The following is a 26,138-nucleotide window of genomic DNA, read 5'->3' on the forward strand; positions in this document are numbered from 1 at the left end:
ATGAACGGAGCAAAGTACAGAGAGATCCTTGATGAACACCTGCTCCAGAGCGCTCAGGACCTCAGACTGGGACAAAGGTTCAACAACCCTAAGCACACAGCCAAGACAATGCAGGAGTGGCTTCAGGACAAGTCTCAATGTCCTTGAGTGGCCTAGCCAGAGTCCGGACTTGAACCTGATCGAACATCTCTGGAAAGACCTGAAAATAGCTGTGCAGCGACGCTCCCCATCCAACCTGACAGAGCTTGAGAGGATCTGCAGAGAAGAATGGGAGAAACTTCCCAAATACAGATGTGCAAGCTTGTAGCATCATACCCCAGAAGACTCAAGGCTGTAATCACTGCCAAAGGTGATTCAATAAAGTACTGAGTAAGGGGTCCGAATACCTCTGTGATGTCAGTTTTTATTTTTTAGATATTTGCAAAACATTCTAAAAAACCTGTTTTTGCTTTGTCATTATGGGGTATTGTGTGTAGATTGATGAGGGGGAAAACAATTGAATCAGTTTTAGAATAAGGCTGTAACGTAATAAAATTTAGAAGAATTCAAGGGGTCTAAGTACTTTCCGATAGCACTGTATATAGAACTAACAGTACAGTAGAAAATAGCTGTAGACCTTTAGTTTAAATGGTACAGAAGCAAACATGTGTAGACTAATCAATCAATCACATTTATTTAAAAAAAAACTATTTACAGTGCTTTACTGACACTCGGCCAAAAAAACAAAAGAGCAAGCAATGTATGCTTAAGTCACTTTAAACTATGATTTTGTGATTTTTAATCAGAAACATTTCCTGTAAATTAAGTAAAAACAATTCAGGGAAACTTTAATTCTGAAATTTAGCTCATGATCACGTCACCTTAATTTCGTAATATTCACTATAGACCTCGCCTATGGTTCGTTCAGCCACCCCTTTGGAAAAAATTAATGCGGAAAGAATAGGGTTTTGGAATAAACGCAGAAAATAAGGTCCGAGGTTAACACAGGTTTAGGGTAGTATATACGTTTTGTTCTATGCCATTATACCGTCAGTTAACATGACCTTTATGTGTTTTGTTTTATTTCATACATTCTTCAAATTTCACAAAAAGCGAAAGAACAAAACGTATCGCCTAAACCTGTGTTTACCACAATCATTAGTTTCGGTGAATATTCCCCCCAAAAGTACATTAATTTGCCTTATAGGCTTGGTCCAACGAACCATGGCAGAGTTATCGCTTATAAAAAGGCGCCATTACTATTTCTTTCTATGTCCTCTCACCCCGACTTAGAAAGAAAATCCGTGAAGAGCCGTGCTTTTTTAATGGGTGATTTGAGTGCAGTGATGCCTACCATACTAAACCATCTTTGGCCAGACGGTGGATGGACGCTGTGTCTCCACTTCCGCAAGTTCACGGATTTGTAGGTTACGTTGTGTCCCTATTACACCGTGTACTTTCCTTTCACGTTTTTGTCTCCCCGATCGCTCCACCCTTGGAAGAATAAATCAGTCAATTATACAACACACTGCCCCCCTCTTCCCTCCACACTATCCAATACTACCGCCTTATCCACATGCATTGGAGTCTTGGGCCCCGGCGTACCGGCTCCAGCCATGTCGGCAAGGAATGCAGCGGCTGGCGGCGGTGACAGAACGACAGGGGAACAGACAGGTAAATTACATTACAGGACACCCACTATATCTGGTAGCTTCTACTGGTTTCATTTTTTCAGCCTGTGTCGACTCGCAAGTGATTGCCCGTTCTAAAGTGGCCGCAGAGGGGTATGGGGAACTATGCAAACGTCTCAATGATTGGCCAAAGCTCCTCTGCGCCCTATCCAAAACTAGGTCAGTAGATCAGTCGAGCAATCTTACACTACGATATTCCTGTTGACAATGTAGCCAAATTAGGTAGCTGGGTAGCTACTATGTATCGCCGTCGAGGTTTATGAATACTGTCGGCAACTGTAGCAAGAACACACGTCTAATGATATATGTTTCCTTGAATAGCTTAGCATAGTGCGCTATAGCCCGACCCACTGTAGGCTATGTTATGCTATGTTATTCCATAGTAGTCTATAGGCCTCTATTGTCAACGTTAGGTCCGAAATCTGCTACAATTCAGACAAAGCGATAAAAAATGATGTAGGCTTATGATTTGGGGTAATTTTTCTAAAGATACGCTGCAGCAATGAGAAAGATATGCATGTGGTTGATAAGCTAAAAGTTATACTTTTTATTTGATGGGCCTACATATAGGCCTATGTTATTAATCTTTGCAACGAAAGGCTATACCAAAAACAATAGCCTGATATTTAGGCCATGGCCGTAGCCTAAATGGTATGGCTACTATTTGTCTTTGATTGCTACAAATGTAGAAAATACAACAGTTTTGGGTTGCATTTTGTGTTTGTTTTTTGCACTAAATTGTGTATATTGTGTATATCACTGCCATTATTGATAAGTGTTAATTAAGATGGCCTACTTCGTTTGTTACCGTTAACAAACAGTTCAATAACGAGTGTAACATTTATTTAGCAGAAAAACAACTTTTTCAATCATTATTGTATGCCTGATGACTGTGGTAAAGAGAGAGCCTAGTGGTTGTGCAAGCATAGTGCACTAGTGGCCTACATTGCTCTATACTATAGGCTATTTGTTGATAATACTTTTTTTTAAAAACATGTATTTAGCCAAATATATTATTATATTAGGCCTAAACATAAATATGAGGCAAAGTTTTCCACATGTTTAAGCCCCTTTTATTTTATTTATTTATTTATTTAACCTTTATTTAACCAGGCAAGTCAGTTAAGAACAAATTCTTATATTCAATGACGGCCTAGGATCTAATAGCTATGAACAGACTGAACAGCTTCTATCTCAAGGCCATCAGACTGTTAAATAGCCATCACTAGCACAGAGGCTGCTGCCTACATACAGACTTGAAATCATTGGCCACTTTAATAAATGGAACATTAGTCACTTTTTTAATAATGCCACTTTAATAATGTTTACATATCTTGCATTACTCATCATATGTTTTTACTGTATTCTATACTATTCTACTGTATGTTAGTCTATGCCGCTCTGACATTGCTCATCCATATATTTATTATTATTAATTCCATTCCTTGACTTAGATTTGCTAAACATCTGCTAAACACGTGTATGTGACCAATACGATTTGATTTGAAATCACCAAAACAAAACACAGTTTTTAAGGACTAGAGAAAATAATGATAGCATGGCCTGTATTTGGATTGTATTGACACTGTATGGTTTTTCGTCATCTGTATATTAGAAAAAATTCACTGTGTTCGATCATTTCATAAAGATGTTCCTTGTCTGTGTGTTATGGGCAGGCTGAGTGCTGAGGTGTGACAGTTATACAATAGGCCTATCTAGGTCAAACAGCAACTCTTCTAGGCCTGACTATGTTGTGCTCTCTCTCCCCTCAAGCTAGTCTCAGTAGGTCTCGTGCATTTATTTACAGAACTAAAATATTGTTTAGGCTACAATTCTCAACATTCATATGCTCTTAAACTGTAGTTTTGTTGACAAAGTTGTGTGGTGAATATGTTAGATGAAGAGAAATCTGCCGCCTGTCAGAGTAGCCTACATCAGATCAAGACACATGGAGCCATTTTGCATCCATACAATGGCTCAGAACTGTAATGGATGCTTGCACACACTGCATATGCTTTATCAAACAGCTATAGACACACACAGTCCTTGAGACCTATGGCAAGTGTCAAGCACAAGTTAGTTTGAAATGTTGTCATCTAAAAACTGTCACTCTGGCTTTTTCCAGCCCTAATGCCAGGTTCGCTAATTTACCTATCTAACATCAGCTCACTTCCGCTGAGGTGGGAGGGGTGACAATATTTGAGGTGTGTCCTTAAAAACAAGGTCAAAAGTGACAATTTCATGCCAATCTAATGTGGAGTTATATAAAAAGGTCTCAACGGTAATGCAGTTGATAATGGCATGGATTTTAAGAGCAGAAGCACACAATAGTAGGGGCCGCAATGCAGGTGATTCCTATGGGTACAGGGGAGAGAGAGTAATGCAGTACCCTGGTGGAGTGAAGAGTGTAGAGAAGCAGTGAAGAGTAGGAACAGTGCTTTCAGAATGTTGAAACGGTCCCATAATTACCAGCACCTGATTCAGAATAAACAAGCACAAGCAGTAGTAAGGAGGATCGTTAGGACAGCTAAGAGGGCGTATTGGTGCCGGTTCTGTGGAAACATAGGCAGGACCACTCCCGTGGGCGAGGTATAGGGGATGAGTGGGATCAAAATATATTGGGATCTCCCTGTGCTGAAAAGTGAGGAGTTTATTGCAGTGAGAGATATGGAGAAGTCAGATGTTAGCCCAGGCATTTGTGAAGGTGCACAGCTCAAACAATCTGACCGAAGTGGGGCAGCGTGGGAGAGAGAGGGTAAGAGGAGAACATTCAGGGGTGCTGGATCAGAGCGAGATGGTGGGGGTACAATGAATGGCCCTTTTACGTTGGCTGAGATGAAGAGAGCATTCGCTAAAGTTGGGGTAACATCTCCTGGGAAGGATGATATGTGTTACATCATGATAGCTCATCTCAGTGACAAAACAATGCAGAAAGTATTGGGCCTTTACAATAAGGTGTGGCAGGAAGGGAAGCTGCCTGGAAGTTGGAAGCAGGCGGTAATGGTGCCAATACTGAAACCTGGGAAAGACCCTACTACTCTTTCAAGCCATAGGCTGATAGTGTTGACATTTCACATACAGTGGGGCAAAAAAGTATTTAGTCAGGTGAGAGAGTTGGGGTTGTATGGGAGGGAAATTCTTGAATATATTCACAGATGGATCTAAGAACCATAAAACAGGGAGTATAGGAGGAGCTTTTAGTGTTCCTGAGTTTATGTTGGCAATGACGAAAAGACCAACGGATCATTGTTTACACAATGGAGCTGTTGGCAATACTCTTGGTTGTGGAGGAGGTGAGGCCACACAGGGTATTCATCTTCCCTGACTCCTGTGCAGCACTGATGAGCTTAAATTCATGTGTCTCAGAGCAGACAGGATGTATTGTATGAGGTTTTGCAGTGTTTGTATAGGGTGAACAGATGGGGTATTTGTGATGTTCCTCTGGGTACCAGCTCATGTGGGAGTAGAGGGGAATGAGGAAGTGGATATTATTGCCAAGCAGGCTCTTAAACATCCTAATATTGAGATGGAATTGTCAATCAGTAAAGCAGAAGCCAAGGGATTAATAAGAACAGTGGTTAAAAATAAGTGGCAAGAGTTGTGGAAGACACCAGAATAAGATCCAGGAAAGGTGGGGGCAGGGAGGTCCTCAGGCTGAGAGAGAAGGGAGGAAAGTGTAGTCCCAAGGCTGAGACTGGAACACACAAGGCTCAATAGTACATTGAAAGTGGTGGGGAAACATCAGACTGGGAGGTGTGATTGTCAGGGGGAGATGGAGACTGTGGAACATGTTCTATTTCAGTGCCAGAAATATGTTTGAGAAAGGGATTGATTGTGATTAGATTTGGGGAGTATGGGGTTGAAGAGCCAAGCATAAGTGAACTACTGGGGAATTTTTCAGGGGCTGTAGTATTTAGTTATGTATTTTGTTTGCTTAGGGAGATGAGAACATTGGGTAGGATTTAAACATTCACTGTCTCTGGTCCTCACTCCAGTCCAGTTGGTGGCGGTAATACACCTTAAAGTTGGTTGCTAAGCGGCAAATAAAGTCCACAGAAGAAGAAGAGAGGAAGCGCAGCTGATCCAGCAATAACTCTCAGTGCCCATGGAAGGAGGGATGTGCCTTTTTGTGCTGGTGAATCTCGTATTTCTAAACTTTTTTTTTAAATTACTGGTTTCTCCCCCATTTAGTTTAATTTGATTAAAAACTAAGCATACCCTACCCTCCCCTTAATCAAGATTGGTTTAGCAGCATTGCATAGTTGTATTAGTTGTCTTTTTATCCAGGCCATTTATAGGCAAGTAGCCTATGAATAAAGGGGTTTTAAATGGTCTGAGTGCTTTGAAATACTTTTGGTCATGTAGCGTATGTGGACATCTGCTCGTCAAACATCTCGTCAATCATGGGCGTTAATATGGAGTTGATCCCCCTTTGCTGCCATAACAGCCTCCACTCTTCTGGGAAGGCTTTCCACTAGATGTTGGAACATTGCTGCAGGGACTTGCTTCCATTTAGCTACAAGCATTAGTGAGGTCGGGCACTGATGTTGGGCGATTAGGCCTCGCTCGCAGTTGCCATTCCAATTCATCCCAAAGGTGTTCGATGGGGTTGCGGTCAGGGCTCTGTGCAGACCAGTCAAGTTCTTCCACACCGATCTCTACAAACCATTTCTGTATGGACCTCACTTTGTGCACGGGGGCATTGTCATGCTGAAACAGGAAAGGGCCCTCCCCAAACTGTTGGGAAAGCACAGAATCGGTTAGAATGTCAATGTATGTTGTAGCGTTAAGATTACCCTTCGCTGGAACTAAGGGCCCTAAACCATTAACAGCCCCAGACCATTATTCCTCCTCCACCAAACTTTACAGTTGGCTCTATACATTTGGACAGGTACTGTTCTCCTGGCGTCCGCCAAACCCAGATTCGTCCGTTGAACTGCCAGATGGTGAAGTGTAATTCATCACTCCAGAGAACGCATTTCCACTACTTCAGAGTCCAAGGATGGTTAGTTTTACACCACTCCAGCTGACACTTTGCATTGCGAATGGTGGTCTTTGGCTTATGTCGGGCTGCTCGGCAATAGAAACCCGTTTCGTGAAGCTCTCGATGAACAGTTATATTGCTGAGGTTGCTTCCAGAGGCAGTTTGAAACTCTGTAGTGAGTGTTGCAACCGATGACAGGCGATTTTTACACGCTTTAGCACTCGGCGCTCCTGTTTTTGCGCCTAGAATTTTCCACTTCACAATAACAGCACTTAAAGTTGACCAGGGAAACTCTAGCAATGACGTGTTGGAAAGGTGGCATCCTATGACGGTGCCACGTTGAAAGTCACTGAGCTCTTCAGTAAGGCCATTCTACTGCCAATGTTTGTCTATGGAGATTGCATGGCTGTGTGCTCAACTTTATACACCTGTCAGCAACCGGTGTGGCAGAAATGGACAAATCCACTAATTTGAAGAGGTGTCAACATACTTTTATATATATTTGTGTGTGTGTGATATATATATATTTGTGCTTTTGTGCTCTCATGCTTTATGAACAGTTCACATACCTGCATACTTAATTTTGCTTGTTCAAGTAGGCTGTCATCCCCATTTTCAAAGAGAGCCGCTTGTCTGCTTTACAAATATAGTGCCATATCAACTACAGATTTTTTTTTGAGAATCTGCCTCACACATTGGCAACAATTGACAGAAGCCTAGTATTTTGTGTAAAATATGTTAAGTCAGTGCCTTGAATTGAAAATATATTTCATTCTATAACATATACACCTATTCCTACCTCCATACTTAATTTAGCTTGTTCATGTGTCCATCTCCAAAGAGTGCCTCTCATCCGGTTACCAAAGATGCGCTCTTCCAAACTTATTGATTTTAGAAGTGCGATGCATTGATATGTAGGATAGGCCAGGCTCGTTGAAACCTATTACAACGTTGACTGCCAACACTCCAAACATAGGCTATTGAGGTTGTAACCTCATATAAATTTCTTGGAATTTTAATTGATGACGGCCTCTCTTTTAAATTGCATATTCAACAACTTACAAAAAAATTGAAGCTGAAATTGGGATTTTGTTTTAGGAATAAGGCCCGTTTTTCTTTTGAAGCCAGAAGGAGGCTAGTATCAGCACCATTTATGCCTTTATGGGGATATTTTATGTATGAATGCTTCCGCTCAGTAGTTGAGATCAATTGACACTCTTTACCATGGCACTTTGAGATTTATTTTAAGCTGCAAAACCCTTACGCACCACTGCACTTTGTATACCAGGGTTGGCTGGCCTTCTCTAGTCACTCGTAGGCTCAGTCACTTAGTCACTACTCAGTCAGTTACAAATCATTTTGGGGTTACTACCTTTTTATTTGTGCATTTTTATTGTTCAGAAATGTTGTGGGTACTTTCTTCGTTCGCTGGACTTTATCCTGCTAACTGTTCCAAATGTCCGAACTGAATTTGGTAAAAGGACTTTTATGTACTCTGCGCCATCGTCTTGGAACACCTTACAAAATACTTTTAAACTGGAAAATCTTGTCCCGATTGGTGTTTTTAAATCACTGATGAAGGTTTGAGGCTGATTCCCTTACCTGTCAATGTTTTTATTTTGCTGTTTTATACTCTTGTAAATTCAATGGTTTTTACTAGATTACTTGTAGTCTTTCGTGTTGTCTGTCTGTCTAATTTTTTTGTAATGACTTGGTGCTGCCTATCTTGGCCAGGGCGCTCTTGAAAAAGAGATTTTAATCTCAATGAGCCCTTCCTGTTTAAATAAATATTGCGCAAACTGAAATGTTTTTTTTTCTGCTGTTACTTGTTACTGTAGCCTATGCTATTTAATAAACTGTAGTATCAATCCACAATGGACCAGGAGGAGAATATTCTGTGCCCCCAGCTGAATTGGTTGATGACAATGCAACGACTATCAATAACCTAAAGAACTTGAGACATACGCATGCAGTGTTAAGCCATGGGACGAGTTGATTGGTCAGTGAGTGGCCAAGCCCTCATCACACCTACAACTTGTTTAGTAATCAAAACCCATCCTTTTCGCACCACCGCCAGCTATTTCCCTTATAATACCGGCTGTGAAAATAGCAAAAATATTTCTGACACCCCCGCACCTAGAGCCCCAGCGCTTAGATTTACCATTATGTTAGGTTTGTTAAAATAGAGCCTGTAATCTTTAGACAAGGTTAAAACGACCCTCTGTCAATAGCTGGTCAGGCGGGAAGGTATTGTTTTCATATCCTTACAAAGGCATAATGACAAGGAATACAACAGTCTGTGTTTACACCCACAATCTAAGACCTTGGTCCTGTGAATAACTGTGGCTAAAAAAGGTGGTTACGTGGTTACGTTACGATTAACCTTTAATAAAAGTAAGTCAAGGGAATTGGGGTGTTTTGCAATTCTTTGTCTCTGGCTATCCATGAAAGCTATGGTATCGTTTTCATACGCTCTTTCTGGCCACACTGATGCCCACAGATGGAAACTGAGGGGGCAGTCAGGGCCATTTTCCTACAGTGTGTCCTAATGAACACGCCCCAGCGAGCCTCCGACTGACCTCAGCCAATGACGTCGTCATATTAAAATCTAATATTATTACTCATTTGTTTAAGGCACATTCTAGTTTTGATGTTTCTAAAGTAACAAAATAATTGACCGATCAGTGATCTATAGCCATGTCTATCAAGACCGAGGTCAAGACACTGTTGAGGTTTTCATGTGTGTCAAACACCTTTATTGCTCCTGAAGCATATAGCGAGGATGATTCCCCATGGCAACTGTCTATTTTGCAGTGCAAGACTTGTTGTGAGACGAATAGAAAAATAATTCAATATAAGTCCATGAGCTCGAACCACCCAGTTTACATGGACTTATATTGAATTATATTTCTATTCGTCTCACAACAAGTCTTGCACTGCAAAATAGACAGGGGCAGAACAACCTTGTCAGCTCTGGGATTTGAACTTGCAACAGCTTGATGACAGCTTGGCACACTCTTGGCATTCTCTCAACCAGCTTCATGCGGAATGCTTTTCCAACAGTCTTGAAGGAGTTATGCTGAACACTTGTTGGCTGCTTTTCCTTCACTCTTTGGTCCAACTCATCCCAAACCATCTCAATTGGCTTGAGGTTGGTTGATTGTGGAGGCCAGGTCATCTGATGCAGCACTCCATCACTCTCCTCCTTGATCAAATAGCCCTTACACAGCCTGTTGAGTCATTGTCCTGTTGAAAACAAATGATATTCCCACTAAGCGCAAACCAAATGGGTTGGCGTATCACTGCAGAATGCTGTGAAAGCCATGCTGGTTAAGCACCATCACACCTCCATGTTTCACGATGGGAACCACACATGCGGAGATCATCCGTTCACCTACTCTGCATCTCACAAAGACACTCGGTTGGAACAAAAAATCTCAAATTTGGACTCATCAGACCAAAGGACAGATTTCCACCGGTCTAATGTCCATTGCTCGTGTTTCTTGGTCGAAGCAAGTCTCTCTTTCTTATTTATGTCCTTTAAGTAGTGGTTTCTTTGTAGCAATTCGACCATGAAGGCATGATTCATGCAATCAAATAAAATGTATTTATATAGCCCTTCTTAGATCAGCTGATATATCAAAGTGCTGTACAGAAACCCAGCCTAAAACCCCAAACTGCAAGTAATGCAGGCGTAGAAGCACGGTGGCTAGGAAAAACTCCCTAGAAAGGCCAAAACCTATGAAGAAACCTAGAAAGAAACCAGGCTATGAGGGGTGGCCAGTCCTCTTCTGGCTGTGCCGGGTGGATATTATGACAGAACATGGCCAAGATTTTTAAATGTTCATAAATGACCAGCAGGGTCAAATAATAATAATCACAGTAGTTGTCGAGGGTGCAACAAGTCAGCACCTCAGGAGTAAATGTCAGTTGGCTTTTCAAAGCCGATCATTGAGAGTATCTCTACCGCTCCTGCTGTCCCTAGACTGAAAACAGCAGGTCTGGGACAGGTAGCACGTCCGGTGAACAGGTCAGGGTTCCATAGCCGCGGGCAGAACAGTTGAAACTGGAGCAGCAGCATGGCCAGGTGGACTGGGGACAACAAGCAGTCATCATGCCAGGTAGTCCTGAGGCATGGTCCTAGGGCTCAGGTCCTCCGAGAGAGAGTGAATTAGAGAAAGCATACTTAAATTCACACAGGACACCGGATAAGACAGGAGAAATACTCCAGATATAACAGACTGACCCTAGCCCCCCGAGACACAAACTACTGCAGCATAAATACTGGAGGCTGAGACAGGAGGGATCAGGAGACACTGCGGCCCCACCCGATGATCCCTCTGGACAGGGCCAAACAGGCAGGATATAACCCCACCCACTTTGCCAAAGCACAGCCCCCACACCACTAGACGGATATCTTCAACACCAACTTACCATCCTGAGATAAGGCCAAGTATAGCCCAACAAAGATCTCCGCCACGGCACAACCCAAGGGGGGGCGCCAACCCAGTCTCCTCTGAACAGTTGATGTTGAGATGTGTCTTACTTGAACACTGTGAAGCATTTATTTGGGCTGCAGTCTGAGGTGCAGATAAGTTCATTAGAGTTATCCTCTGTAGCAGAGAACTCTGGATCCTCATGAGACAGTGTCATCATGGCGCTTGATGGTTTTTGTGACTGCTCTTGAAGAAACTGTCAAAATTCTTGATTTTCCGCATTGAGTGACCTTCATGTCTTAAAGTAATGATGGACTGTTGTTTCTCTTTGCTTATTTGAGCTGTTCTTGCCATATGGATTTGGTCTTTTAACAAAATATACCACCCCTACCTTCTCACAACACAAATGATTGGCTCAAACACATTAAGATGGGTGGAAAAATCCACAACTTCACTTTTATCAAGGCACACCTGTTAATTGAAATGCATTCCAGGTGACTACCTCATGTAGCTGGTTGAGAGAATGCCAAGAGTGTGCAAAGCTGTCATCAAGGCTACTTCGAATATTCTCAAATATAAAATATGTTTTGTTTTGTTTAACAATTTTTTGGGGGTTACTTCCTGATTCCGTATGTGTTATTTCATAGTTTTGATGTTTTTCACTATTATTCTAGAATGTAGAAAATAGTACAAATAAAGAAAAACCCTTGAATGAGTAGGTGTGTCCGAACTTTTGACTGGTAGTGTGTGTGCATTTCAGCCTCGTGTTATCAATGCGCAGAGACGTCATTGAGTGTTTCCAGCATAGTGCTGACAGGTTGAGGTCTGCTTGACAGAGCCGCTAAGCTGCTAGCTATCAAGCTAACAAAGTTAGTCCAAGATGAGTCTTACAATGTAGCCCTCTTTTTCTGGAGAAGTTAATGAACGGTTCCAGGGCTGCAGGCGCTGCATCTACTACACTTTTTTTTCGTGACAAAATAGATCACTCAGAGTTCCAATGCGGCAATTCTATGCATGCCAAGGATTATAGGCTTGTGGTGTCTTCCTTGATCACGCAGGTCGCCAGCCTACGTTAAGACATTCAACAAGCACAGCACTTACACAAATGGCTGATTGGAGGAAAGAGAATTATGATTTGGGGGGCTGTTTTGTTAGACTATAGTGTGGCTTTTTACATTATCGATCATAGTTGAATGCTGGAAAATGTGTGTTATGGCTTTACATGCCCTGCTTTATTGTGGATAAAGAGTTACCTGTCTAACAGACCACAGTGTATTCTTTAATAGAAGGCACTCCAACATAATCCAAGTAGAACCAGGAATTCCTCAGGGTAGCTGTCTAGGCCCCTTACTTTTTTCAATCTTTACTAACCGCATGCCACTGGCCTTGAGTAAAGCCAGTATGGCTATGTATGCGGATGACTCAACACTATACACGTCAGCTACTACAGCGACAGAAATGACTGCAACACTTAACAAATATTTGCATTTAGTTTTAGAATGGGTGGCAAGGAATAATTTGTCCTAAGCATTTCTAAAACTAAAAGCATTGTATTTGAGACCAACCATTCACTAAGCCCTAAACCTCAACTAAATCTTGTAAAAAAAAATAATGTGGAAATTGAGCAAATTAAGGTGACTAAACTGCTTGGAGTAACCCTGGATTGTAAACTGTCATGGTCAAAACATATTGATACAACAGTAGCTGAAATTTGGAGAAGTCTGTTGATAATAAAGCGCTGCTCTACCTTAGTGGCATTATCAAACAAGGCAGGTCCTACAGGCCCCAGTTGGACTACTGGTCAGTCATGTGGTCAGGTGCCACAAAGAGGGACATTCAAGGGCCAGCACAGCTGGGCCTCGGCTGGATGTGCACAGAGAGCTAACAATAATATGCATGTCAATCTCTCCTGTCTCATAGTGTAGGAGAGATTTGATTTCATCACTACTTGAATTTGTGAGAGGTATTGACATGTTGAATTCATCGAGCTCTCTATTTTAAATGACTAGCACATAGCTTAGACACACATGCATACCCCACAAGACATACCAACAGAGGTCTCTGGAACAGACTATGGAAGGTGCACTGTACTACATAGAGCCATGACTACATGGAACTCTATTCTCCATTAGGTGACTGACGCAAGCAGTAGAATCAGATTTTAAAAATCAGTCAAAAATGCACCTTATTGAACAGCAGGGACTGAAGCAACACAAACATGCATACACACACGGATTTTGTGTTGTAGATATGTGGTTTTGGAGTAGGGGCCTGAGGGCACACACTTAGTGTGTTGTGAAATCTGTTATGAGATGTAATGTTTTTCATTTTGCCAGACCCCAGGAAGAGTAGGTGCTGCCTTATTTGGAAGAGTAGCTTTCAGACTGTTTTGGTGGTAAGGCATTTTGGCCTGTCTGGTGACATCACTAGGCGTTAAATGACCTTTTTTACTTTTTAGTAATTTAGCAGATGCTCTTAACCAGAGTGACTTACAGGAGCTATTAGGGTTAAGTGTCGTTCTCAAGGGCACATCGACAGATTTTTCACCTAGTCTGCTCATGGATTCGAACCAGCGACTTTTCGGTTACTGGCCCAAAATCCAGAAACTTCCAAGTGATTCCATACATTGAAACTAGTTCAGTGGAGTTTGCTCACTCCCCCTTGTCCTCTCAATGTAGTGCTGTACTGAAAAGGCTGAAAAAATTAGTCACGTGACTTGTGACATCGCTGGATGCAGGCCTCCCTCTACTCTCTTGCCAGTAAATTCGTGATTCAGAAATCTGCAAAGTGTGGAAAAATTAGTTGTTGTATTGAAAGTGTATGGCCAAATTAGCAAAATTTTTTGTCAAAAGTACTATCCGTTTTGAGTCGGAAATTGTGTACTTTTCCACCTAAAACATTTTTGATTATTTTATGTAGCTGACTGCCATATGGGTAACAACTGCGCATGTGTGCTCATAGGGGGAATCCCTGCCACATAGACTGCACATTATGCCTTTATTCACAAATGCAGGTTTTGTTCAGCGGAGAAGTGAAGACAATGTTCCACATTAGTATTTATTTGAGCCTGAGTATTTGGACGAAGAATTTAGGCAAATTGAGCTTCAGATGGCCGCTGCCGCTCTTGCCACCAAAGCCATAAGTTAGCCGTAGCTGGACCACAGCCGTTTCCCTTGATTTCCTGTATAATATACAGCCGGGACCAAACACCAGCTTGCTCTTGCTGCCATCTCTTTTTCCACTTTGAGTAAATAACTTTACCTGTGATATGCCTAATTCAAAAAACTTTAATCTGTTTCATCAAGCTCCATATAAGGGCATATCGTGACATTTCTACTAGCAGTCTGCCCCACAAGGGCACACATGCAGCAGTTGGGCTACATAAAATAACAGCCTGGTCTCATAGACTAGATGTAACTTATTACATGTAAATCCGGGTTACTGAAATTAGTATGAAATGTTACGTTCGGTATGGTTACGTACCCAAAGGTAGCAAGTTTGAATCTCATCCCTCCCCTTAGGAGGATAATGACATTGACCCTACTTCTAAAATGTTTTATGAGATTTCAGAACACATTTGGAGTCATCTTAGACCATTTTTGACCACTCCTGGTGGAGGCAACTAGGTTTTTGACTTTTTTTTTGGGGGGGGGGGGGGGGGGGGGGGGGGTTGTTTGTGCTTGTTTGCTGTACCTGCAACACCGCAGCTGTTTGACAATTCTCCCGAAGCATTACAATCCCGTGTTAGTGGGCATGATTGTCTCTCAACTCTGTTTTGGAATATGATGACTTTATGACCAGAATTATCCAACTTTTTTGTCAATGGAATAAATGTTTCTGACTAATATTGATGCCACATAGAAAACACTCTAACAGAGAAGTCGTTTTTTTGTGTTCAGTTTCCCTTTTAAATTAAACTCAATGTAAAAAATATGGATACAGTGAATACAGTGGGGCCTGGGATTAGTGCATCCCTTGATAAAGATGAGCATGCTTCAGTTTGGCTGGCAGCTACCCAAAAAACAAAAAAAAAGCGGCAATAGTAACGTTTGTCTATTTTGAGCCTGTATACACTTCCTCAAAGTAGTTATAATTCATCTAAGATAACTCAAGAAATCTGTTATCAATTTTGATGTTTTGCCGAAGAGATCTTAGTCACGCAATTTTACCTCTAAGACGTTTGGTGCAGTATTTCTCAATTAAAAACTGTGCATGAAAATGAGTCCTCTCATTGAATGACAAGAAAGACTTTATTGAAGAATCCCTACTGTTGACCAATCACAACAAAGGGGCGTAGACTTCTGCTCCGAACTTCAGCTTGCCTCCAGAAAATGTGTGCCCGAACAGCCAAAAAAAACTCAACAAAGTCCAAAAGCCGAAAATCCCTCGCCCTCAAAGACATCACAAAATGTTGTCATAATATATGCATATATTGGGAAGCATGCAGACGCATTTAAGGTCAACGGCATCATGAACTTTACCAAGTACCAGGACATTTTAGCCAAAAACCTGGTTGCTTCTGCCAGGAAGCTAAAACTGGGCCGCAATTGAATCTTCCAGCAAGACAAGAACCCCAAGCACACATCAAAATCCACAAAAGTGGTTAAATGACCACAAAATCTCAGTCTCCGGACCTGAACCTCATTGAAAACCTGTGGTTTTAGTAGAAGAGGGCAGTCCATAAGCACAGGAAGGATATCAAGGATCTGGAAAGATAAATAAAGGTGAAATAAAAATAAATAAATCTGGAAAGATTTTGTATAGAGGAATGTTCTAAGATCCCTCCCGATGTGTTCTCCAATCTTATAAAACATTTTAGATTGTCATTATCCTTGCAGGAGGAAGGTGCTGGATTATTGATCCAATCATTTTGACCCATCTTTTTTTATTTACTTGTTAAACAATTTCTTTCTCTGAGCAATTGTATTAGTATAAAATATACTTTTCTTGTGGCTACAATACAGCTCAGTATTAGTATTTTTTTGTTGAGGTAACAGCGCCTTGGTATTCCCATCCCAACCTGGTCTCAGAGAATTTAGTCTTATTCTGTATGTAAATCTAAGATTACCCATTTAGAATGATATGTTATGAATTACAATTAGTATTAAATGTTACGTATTTGAAAAACGTACAATATGTCATGAAATTTCCAAATGTACTATATGTTACGAATTTCAGATAAGTGGCTAACATTAGCTAGCTTGCTAAAGTTAGCTTGGCTAGAAGTTAAGGTCAATGTTAGTTTAAAGGTTAGCTAAAAGGGTTAGGGTTAGCTAACATGCTATGTACATTAGTTGAGAAATATCTAAAAGTAAGTAGATGCTAATTAGCATAAATGCTAAAGTTGTCCGTGGCGAAATATTTGAAATCGCAACCTTTGTGTTGCTAGACGTTCGTGTTATACACCCACCCCGACCAACCACCGTACTTTAGTTTTTGCCTTATGTAACCATTTGTGGTTGTAACTTCATGGGGGTGTAGAGCGCCAGTCTAGTGGTATTTCAAGCCCTTTAGTTCCCACCTCCTCATTCTTCATAAGAAATGTTCACATGGTATATGTAAAAAATAAGTAGTTCTGTCTGCTTCTGTAGTTTAATTTTGCATTGTACTATGTACTTGTCTGCATGTATAGATTTGCTCACTTCATCTTTTGACATATGCAATTAAAAAGATGCCAGATGTGTGTGTGTGCTCACCATTCACACGGATGATGGCTTGATCCCCAAAACGTTTGTTTTGCTTTCTCACGTTTTTATTCATGCATTTTTCTGCGCAATGAACTTTTGGCCATTATGTTGTCCAAATTAACATCTGTTTTTGCATTCAAGCTTCCATTTAGGATTTATTCCTCTTTTTTTTTGACCGTGTACATGTCATCTCTTCCAGTATTCCAAATGTAATACCTACGCACCTGGAACAGATACTGTTTTGTATAAGCTTAAGCGTGCCTACAAATATAAGCATTTCATTAGAATGTCAAATAACTGCAAAGTGATTATTACAAAAGAGGGTTTTAGATTCATAAGACATCAATGAATCCCTCACCCTCCTACAACTGAATGTCCTTCCTCCTGTGTGACATCATAACCTACTTCTCATGTGAGTGAGCCCTGGACAGTAGGTTATGTGAGTGCAGGAAACTGATTCAGGATGAGCGTGAGTTAGTGAATGAATGCCTGAACATTGTCCCCTATCCAAAGGCCGGCAATCCCTCTACAGATCTTCAGTGGCGAGAGCAGAATTAAACATCAGATCTGGTAATGGGGTTATTTGGGTCTGTGGAACAGGCACTGTGTAATAGATAGGGGACAGGAGCTACGCTTGGCCTATCCTGTGTTATTGTCCCCTTGCCTGGACCTGTCATGACCAGACACACGTGCACACTCACGCCCAGTGAGCAGGTTAGGGTCCTTTACATTTGTCATTTAGCAGACTCTTATCCAGAGCAACATGGAGTTAGTGCATTTATCTTAAGGGAGCTAGGTGAGCCAACCACATATCACAGTTATAGTAAGTAAAACCGTTCCTCAATAAAACAACTATCAGCAAAGTCGGTGCTAGTGAGGAAAGACAGATGGGAGTGTTCACAGCTGTTTCTTCCCCCCACGTCAGTGTTTTATATAGTCCGTTGCCAAACATCCTCTTAAATAGGCTACAACAAGCCTAAATACAATTTAAATATACTGCTAGTACTAAGATATACCATACATCTGTTGGCAAATTCACTTTTTTTTGGTTAGTTTTGATCAAATGTAGGACTGTCCATTTCCAGCCTGGATGACCAACACAGTTGTTCACCTACTGTTCTTAGGGTTGTTTACTCAGATCTTTAATCCATTGTTAATGGATAGTGTGTGTGTGTGTGTGTGTGTGTGTGTTGGTTGTAGGGGATGTGTTGGTGGAGGAAAACCAAAGCCATTCTGTCTCTCTGCCCAGCTTGATGACCCCCACCTCAGCCGCTGGCATGACCTCAGGAATGGAACTGCCCCGGAAACGCAAGGGAAGCATGGACATGTAAGTGTGTGTGTGATTTAAAAAAATATGTATCTGTGCCATTATCACATCCATCTCTTACAAGATTATTGGACACTATTTTCATTTAGTAAATAAAATTACAGTACAAATTGGTTAGTGTGTGGTGTTTGCGCTTTACGTGCCTGCTTGCGTCCGTTTTTCCCCCCCTGGTGGTTTGATACCTCTCACTGTTTTGGATTTGCTGTGTGTGTGTCTGTGCATGTGGGTGATTGAGTGAGAGACATGAGGACAAACCAGTAAAAGCACAGCGCCCTTCATTATCGATGCATCGTGCAAACAACATCTTAACAGCATGTCCAGAGTCTAGACTGAAGTCAGGAGGACTTATGTTTGGTATCAGCCAGGCTAACTAGGCAGTGCAATTGGCTATTTAAAACAGCAGATGTAATTGGTTTTGAGTTTAAATATAAGCATGCACTTTGTTCCCAGGGAAATCAAATCAGCCTCCAATCTGGTTGCAGATATGAAAGATGAAGAAGACCGGTACTGTTCAACGACTCTCAGGGCTCTGAGCACTTTATTCAACACACACTATTAATTCACTAGACTGTAGATGTGATTTCATTTTAATATACTCTGTATCTCTCTTACAGATCTGAAGGGGAGGACTCTCAGGCTAAAATCAAATGCTTCAGGTATCTGGGTTACTCATTGACCACAAACTGGCAACTTTTTTGGTGTTATGTGAGTTTAAGTAAGATAGAGGTTATATGAATAAGTTGAATATCCTATGTAATTATCATGTAATAGGCTAGTAAATGCATGCAGTTATGGATGGATAATAGAATATGGCTATATGGGTGAAATACAGTATATCCAAAAACTTGGTGAATGAACTACAACCAAGGTTTACAGTGCCTTCAGAAATGATTCTCACCCCTTGACTTTTCCACATTTTACAGCCTGAATTTAAAATTGATTAAATTGAGATTTACCCCATAATGTCAAAGTAGAACTATGTTTTCACATTTGTTTTACTAATTAATTAAACATTTCAATCTGAAATGTCTTGAGTGAGTGAGCATTCAACCCCTTTGCGTAACGCTGAGTCAGTAAATATTCAACCCCTTTGCTTACAGCTGCAGTATGTAACTTTTTGGGTGACGCGACCAAATTCAATTAGAAATGTGAGTTATAGATCTTACATTCTCATTGAAATAAAGTCTAAGAAGCTTTATATTTGTTCTATGTCCGCTATTTCTATGCTTCCCATTCTTGAGTTTCGTTTTGGTTCTTTTACTTTCGGTTTTGTACACCAGCTTCCTAACATCTGAAAATACAATATTTTTGGTTATGGAAAATATTGTACAATGACACTCTATATTATACTTGCTTCTTTTGCCTCAAACTCAAATTAGCCAAACTATTTGAATTTTAGCAACCTGGAAATGGCGGAGCGATTTCTGCATAGTGCACCTTTTGAACAAGTCACATAAGTTGCATGGACTCACTCTGTGTGCAATAATAGAGTTAAACATGATTTTTGAATGACTACCTCATCTCTGTACTCAACACATATGATTATCTGTAAGGTCCCTCAGTCAAGCCGTGAATTTCAAACACATATTCAACCACAAAGACCAGGGAGGTTTTCCTATTTTTTTTATTTTTTATTTCACCTTTATTTAACCAGGTAGGCAAGTCGAGAACAAGGTCTCATTAACAATTGCTACCTGGCCAAGATAAATCAAAGCAGTTCGACACATACAACAACACATGGAGTAAAACAAACATACAGTCAATAATACAGTAGAAATATAAGTCTATATACAATGTGAGCAAGTGAGGTGAGAAGGGAGGTAAAGGCAAAAAAAGGCCATGGTGGCGAAGTAAATACAATATAGCAAGTAAAACACTGGAATGGTTGATTTGCAGTGGAAGAATGTGCAAAGTAGAGAGCTAAATAATGGGGTGGAAAGGAGCAAAATAAATACAGTAGGGAAAGAGGTAGTTGTTTGGGCTAAATTATAGATGGGCTATGTACAGGTGCAGTAATCTGTGAGCTGCTCTGACAGCTGGTGCTTAAAGCTAGTGAGGGAGATAAGTGTTTCCAGTTTCAGAGATTTTTGTAGTTTGTTCCAGTCATTGGCAGCAGAGAACTGGAAGGAGACGCGGCCAAAGGAAGAATTGGTTTTGGGGGTGACCAGAGAGATATACCTGCTGGAGCCCGTGCTACAGGTGGGTGCTGCTATGGTGACCTGCGAGCTAAGGGGGGACTTTACCTAGCAGGGTCTAGTAGATGACCTGGAGCCAGTGGGTTTGGCGACGAGTATGAAGCGAGGGCCAGCCAACGAGAGCGTACAGGTCGCAGTGGTGGGTAGTATATGGGGCTTTGGTGTCAAAACGGATGGCACTGTGATAGACTGCATCCAATTTATTGAATAGGGTATTGGAGGCTATTTTGTAAATGACATCGCCGAAGTCGAGGATTGGTAGGGTGGTCAGTTTTACAAGGGTATGTTTGGCAGCATGAGTGAAGGATGCTTTGTTGCGAAATAGGAAGCCAATTCTAGATTTAACTTTGGATCGGAGATGTTTGATGTGAGTCTGGAAGGAGAGTTTACAGTCTAACCAGACACCTAGGTATTTGTAGTTGTCCACATATTCTAAGTCCGAGCCTTCCAGAGTAGTGATGTTGGACAGGCGGGCAGGTGCAGGCAGCGATCGGTTGAAGAGCATGCATTTAGTTTTACTTGTATTTAATAGCAATTGGAGGCCACGGAAGGTGTGTTGTATGGCATTGAAGCTCACCTGGGGGGTTGTTAACACCGTGTCCAAAGAAGGGCCAGAAGTATACAGAAAGGTGTCATCTGCGTAGAGGTGGATCAGAGACTCACCAGCAGCAAGAGCGACATCATTGATGTATACAGTGCCTTGGTAGATTAAAAAAATTACACTTTGGATGGTTTATCAATACACCCAGTCACTACAATGATACAGGCTTCCTTCCTAAGTCAGTTATCTGAGAGGAAGGACACCGTTAAGGGATTTCACCGTTAAGGGATTTCACCATGAGGCCAATAGTGACTTTAAGACAGTTTGAGTTTAATGGCTGTGATGGTAGAAAACTGAGGACGGATCAACATTCAAATCAAACTTTCTTTTTTACATGCGCCGAATACAAGTGTAGACCTTACCGTGAAATGCTTACTTACAAGCCCTTAACCAACAGTGCAGTTCAAGAAAGAGTTAAAATAAAAATATTTACCAAATCAACTAAAGTAAAAAGTAACTACAGCCCCGTCGATGTTAATGGGGACCTGTTCGGCCCAACTTTTCCTGTAGTCTACGATCAGCTCCTTTTGTCTTGCTCACATTGAGGGAGAGGTTGTTGTCCTGGGGCCACACTGCCAGGCCCCAGTGTTGCGGATCAGCGTGGCAAACGTGTTGTTGACTACCCTTACCATCTTGGGGCAGCCCATCAGGATGTCCAGGATCCAGTTGCAGAGGGAGGTGTTTAGTCCCAGGATCCTGAGATTAGTGATGCGCTTCGTGGCCACTATGGTGTTAAACGCTGAGCTGTAATCAATGAACAGCATTCTCACATATGTGTTCCTTTTGTCCAGGTGGGACAAGGCAGTGTGGAGTGCAATAGAGATTGCTTCATCTGTGGATCCGTTGGTACGGTATGCAAATTGGAGTTGGTCTAGGGTATCTGGGAGGATGCTGTTGATGTGAGCCATGACCAGCCTTACAAAGCACTTCATGGCAACCGACGTGAGTGCCACGGGGCAGTAATCATTTAGGCAGGTTACCTTCGCTTCCTTGGGCACAGGGACTATGGTGGTCTGCTTGGAATATGTAGGTATTACAGACTCGGTCAGGGAGAGGTTGAAAATGTCAGTGAAGACACTTGCCAGTTGTTCTGTGCATGCTTTGAGTACACATCCTGGTAATCCGTCTGGCCCTGTGGCTTTGTGAATGTTGACCTGTTTAAATGTCTTGCTCACATCGGCTGCCAAGAGCGTTATCACACAGTCGTCCAGATCAGCTGGTGCTCCCATGCATGCTTCGTTGTTGCTTGCCTCTGAGCCTACAAGGCATTTTAGCTCATCTGGTAGGCTCGCGTCACTGGGCAGCTCGCTTCTGGGTTTCCCATTGTAGTTACTCCAAAATATTAACTTAATTGACAGAGTGAAAAGGAAGTCTGTACAGAATAAATATATTCCAAAACATGAATCCTGTTTGCAACAAGGCACTAAAGTAATACTGCAAATAATGAGGCAAAGCAATTAACTTTTTGTCCTGAATAGAAAGCGTTATGTTTGAGGCAAATACTTCACATTACGGAGTACCACACTCTACATTTTCAAGCATAGTGGTGGCTGCATCATGTTATGGGTATGCTTGTAATCATAAAGGACTGGGGAGTTTTTCACGATAAAAAAACACGATAAACAGTCAATCCTAGAGCAAAACCTGCTTGTCTGCTTTCCATCAGGCACTGGGAGATTAAGTCACCTTTCAGCAGGACAATAACGTAAAACACAGAAGTTGCTTACTAGGAAGATGGTGAATGTTCCTGAGTGGCCGAGTTTACAGTTTTGACTTAAATTTACTTGAAAATCAATGGCAAAATCTGAAAATGGTTGTCTAGCAATGATCAACAACCAATTTGACAGAACTTGAAGAATTTTGGAAAGGATAATTGGAGAATGTTGCAGGTGTGGATAGATCTTAGACTTACCCAGATAGACTCACAGCTGTAATCGCTGCCAAAGGTGCTTCTACAAAGAATACTTATATAAAGTCCGATATTTCATTTTCAATACATTTGCAAAAATGTCTGAACATGTTTTCACTTTGTCGTTATTTGGTATTGTGTGTAGATGGGAGTGAGAGAAAAAATCTATTTAATCCAATTTCAATTCAGACTGTAACACAACAAAATGTGGAATAAGTCAAGGGCTATGAATAATGTAAGTGGATAATGTTAGGTTGAATTTTGAGACACAATCCCATAAAGCCAGACCAAGAAGTAGGGAGGTGTCATGAGAGAAAATGGGTTCACCGCATCTGGTGTCATTGAGTGTCCATCTCTCTCCAGGGAACCTCACAGCCAGATCGAGAAGCGGCGCCGGGACAAGATGAACAATCTGATTGACGAGCTGTCAGCCATGATTCCCACCTGTAACCCCATGTCCCGCAAGTTGGACAAACTCACCGTGCTCAGGATGGCTGTGCAGCACCTCAAATCCCTCAAAGGTAGCCTACTGTACAGTTGGTTGGCCTGCTCACCCACTTAATACTTTACAAATATGAGATAGACTTAAGTAATGTGAGTTAATACTGTACTAATACAAGGTAATTGCTTCAATGCCACTTGACAGAAACAACAAATCCTCGTCCTCTCTGACTGCTGTTATACTTACCCAGGTTCCACCTGTTCCTTTGCTGAAGCCAATTATAAGCCTTCATTCCTCCCTGATGACGAGCTCAAACACCTCATTCTCAAGGCTGCTGACGGGTTCCTGTTCGTAGTGGGTTGTGATCGCGGAAAAATAGTCTTTGTCTCAGAGTCCATCAACAAGACACTGAATTACAGCCAGGTGAGAAATCTCACCACTACACACTTTATTAACATTTTCAAATGATTCACACACAGTTTCTGTTACAGAATAATAGTTCTGATGTTCTTTGATAGCAAGTTTTAGGTTGCATTGGAACAACGTTAGGTTAGGATTTACTTTGACTACATATCCATAATTCACTTATTACTTATATAAGCGTTTCATTAATGTGTTAGAACAGGTCCCAACCGCATTATGTAAGGGAAAATCAATGAACGACCTGGAAGATATGTTGGAGTGGAACTGACCTTCTATGGAGTTGCATTATTTTTCCGAGAACACACAGAGCCCCGAGTTGATTACATTATAGCCATGGTATAAAAGTGATAAACACATTTGCTGGTAGACATGTGTTCAACATCCACTGAAGTAGCTAGATAGCTCCAGTAGTTGCCGTGGTAACCAAACAGACGTGATAGTTTAGCTAACCAAGCCATCAGTCGTAGCTTGCCATTATGGGAATCAAATTCAACAATGCCCCCCAAAAAAATCAAATTTGACTTTTGCTTTCAAAAGCAGCTCAAACATGGAACATGTCAAAAAATAACTATAGCCATTGAATTCTGCTGTTTCAAATATAATGTGCATTATAGGAAATTATGCACGCTCTAGAATGCACTTCAAATCAATCAGAAACAAGTATTCACTAATGCCAGGGTATAGTAAAGGTTCATGAAATATATCCATAGCATATCTATAGCGCATTCGTGTCAAGCAATGCAATAGGTCATATTTATGTGTCTTAATAGATGCATCATTGCAATGACAGCATATTGTCATCATTATGGCTGTTCTCAAAAGTGATTTTATCATACCAGTGTTGGTGAATATGCCCAAAGGTTAAACCCCCGTTTTGAGAATCATGATGATATACAGCCTGAACTAGCCCCATTTCCCCCACCAGCCGGTATCGGCCTGTGACATACCAGAGTGGCAAACTGCGCAGTTAATTACCATGAAGTGCTGAACTTTAAACGCTTTATGAATGGGAAAATAGATTTGACTTTACATTGACTGCATGGAATTCATAAATGCAGTGCATTTGGAAAGTATTCAGACCTATTGACTTTTTCCACGTTTTGTTAAGTTACAGCCTTATTCTAAACTGAATGTCCTTGAGTGGCCCAGCCATAGCCTGGACTTGAACCTGATCAAACATTTCTGGAGAGACCTGAAAATAAAAACCTGTTTTTGCTTTGTCATTATTTGTAGATTGATGAGGGGGAAAACACTTTAATCCATTTTAGATGAAGGCTGTCAATGAAGTACGAAAGCGTTATGACCCTCAACTACACTATTTAATCTGTAAAATGTACCCTGAAGGCTGTCAATGAAGTACGAAAGCGTTATGACCCTCAACTACACTATTTAATCTGTAAAATGTACCCTGAGTGTTCAACCCTGTAGGGATCTTCATGCACCTTTGACCTCAGTGAGAGGAAGAAGGTAAGTCACAGACCGATACCGGCTAGTGGGGGAAATGGGGCTGGTACAGGCTACATATCAGCATCATTTTCAGAACGTGGTTTGTCCTTTTGGCATATTCACTTAGACTGGTAATGCGGTTAGGGCCTGTTATAACACATTCATGAAATGCTTAAAGATATCTAATGAATGTGTTATGGAGATGTAGTCAATGTAAGTCGTTACTTATTATCAGCAAGTGGAGTTGATTGGTTGTTTTTGTTTACAGACGGAACTGATTGGACAGAGTCTCTTTGACTACATTCACCCAAAGGACATGGGGAAAGTAAAGGAGCAGCTCTCAGCTTCTGAGTTATATCCCCGCGAGAGACTAATAGATGCCAAAAGTAAGTATGTGTGACTCTCAGCTGTGTGCAGGGACAGGGTGTGAAAAGTAAGTATGTGACTCTCAGCTGTGTGCGGGTACAGGGTGTGAAAAGTAAGGTGTGTGTGTGTTTTCCATAAGGAAAATGTTGACCACAGGAATGCTGAAATGACACCGTGGTAGGAGGCTGGGTAGTTTCCATAAAAAAGTAGAGCAGTGTTACACCCTAACACATTGGGGTCCTCCCCCCAGGAAGTGAGGCAGCAGCCAGTGAAGGAAAGCTCTCAGATTAACTTTGGCCCATACCATGGAGCATACTGCACTGTGTGAGTGGGTCAGTGGGATGATTGTCTGAGGAGTGGGCAGGACCTTTTGGATTCAAATTGTAAAGCAGTGTCGTACTCATGCCTGACAGTTGTAGTGGAAAACATCAATTTCTGAGAATATCGTTTTGACATAGAAAATACCTGTATTGTTCCTTGCAATGATGGGTAGTCTCAGCTGATCTATATTGTGTGTGTCTACACTATGTTCTGCTAACTGTATGTCATTCTGGATAAGAGCGTCTGCTAAATTACAAAAAATGTACAAATGTAAATGTGAGGGGAATTACGTTGGCATTGTGTGTGTGTGTGAGTGTGACTGAATCTCCAT

The 26,138-nt window shown here is 41.4% G+C and overlaps 1 protein-coding gene across 4 annotated transcripts in view; it reads left to right on the forward strand.

Moving 5' to 3' along the window:
* Positions 1-910: 910 nt before the first annotated feature.
* bmal2 (basic helix-loop-helix ARNT like 2) overlaps positions 911-26,138 on the forward strand; it is a 33,742-nt gene continuing 8,514 nt past the window's right edge. The window contains exons 1-7 of one of the 4 annotated variants that reach the window (XM_021574156.3): positions 911-1,653; positions 18,027-18,104; positions 18,555-18,608; positions 18,719-18,760; positions 23,173-23,330; positions 23,502-23,674; positions 25,389-25,506. In XM_021574156.3, coding sequence (XP_021429831.1) covers positions 18,031-18,104; positions 18,555-18,608; positions 18,719-18,760; positions 23,173-23,330; positions 23,502-23,674; positions 25,389-25,506 — 619 coding nt within the window. In that variant the 5' untranslated portion in view covers positions 911-1,653; positions 18,027-18,030. Of the gene's footprint in view, positions 1,654-17,977; positions 18,105-18,554; positions 18,609-18,718; positions 20,304-23,172; positions 23,331-23,501; positions 23,675-25,388; positions 25,507-26,138 lie in introns of all 4 variants that reach the window. The other 3 variants (XM_021574146.3, XM_090209588.1, XM_090209585.1) reach the window with 3 other exon arrangements.

Source organism: Oncorhynchus mykiss, chromosome 2, assembly GCF_057628025.1.
Source record: "Oncorhynchus mykiss isolate SJ-2025 chromosome 2, ASM5762802v1, whole genome shotgun sequence".
Classification (NCBI taxonomy): domain Eukaryota; kingdom Metazoa; phylum Chordata; class Actinopteri; order Salmoniformes; family Salmonidae; genus Oncorhynchus; species Oncorhynchus mykiss.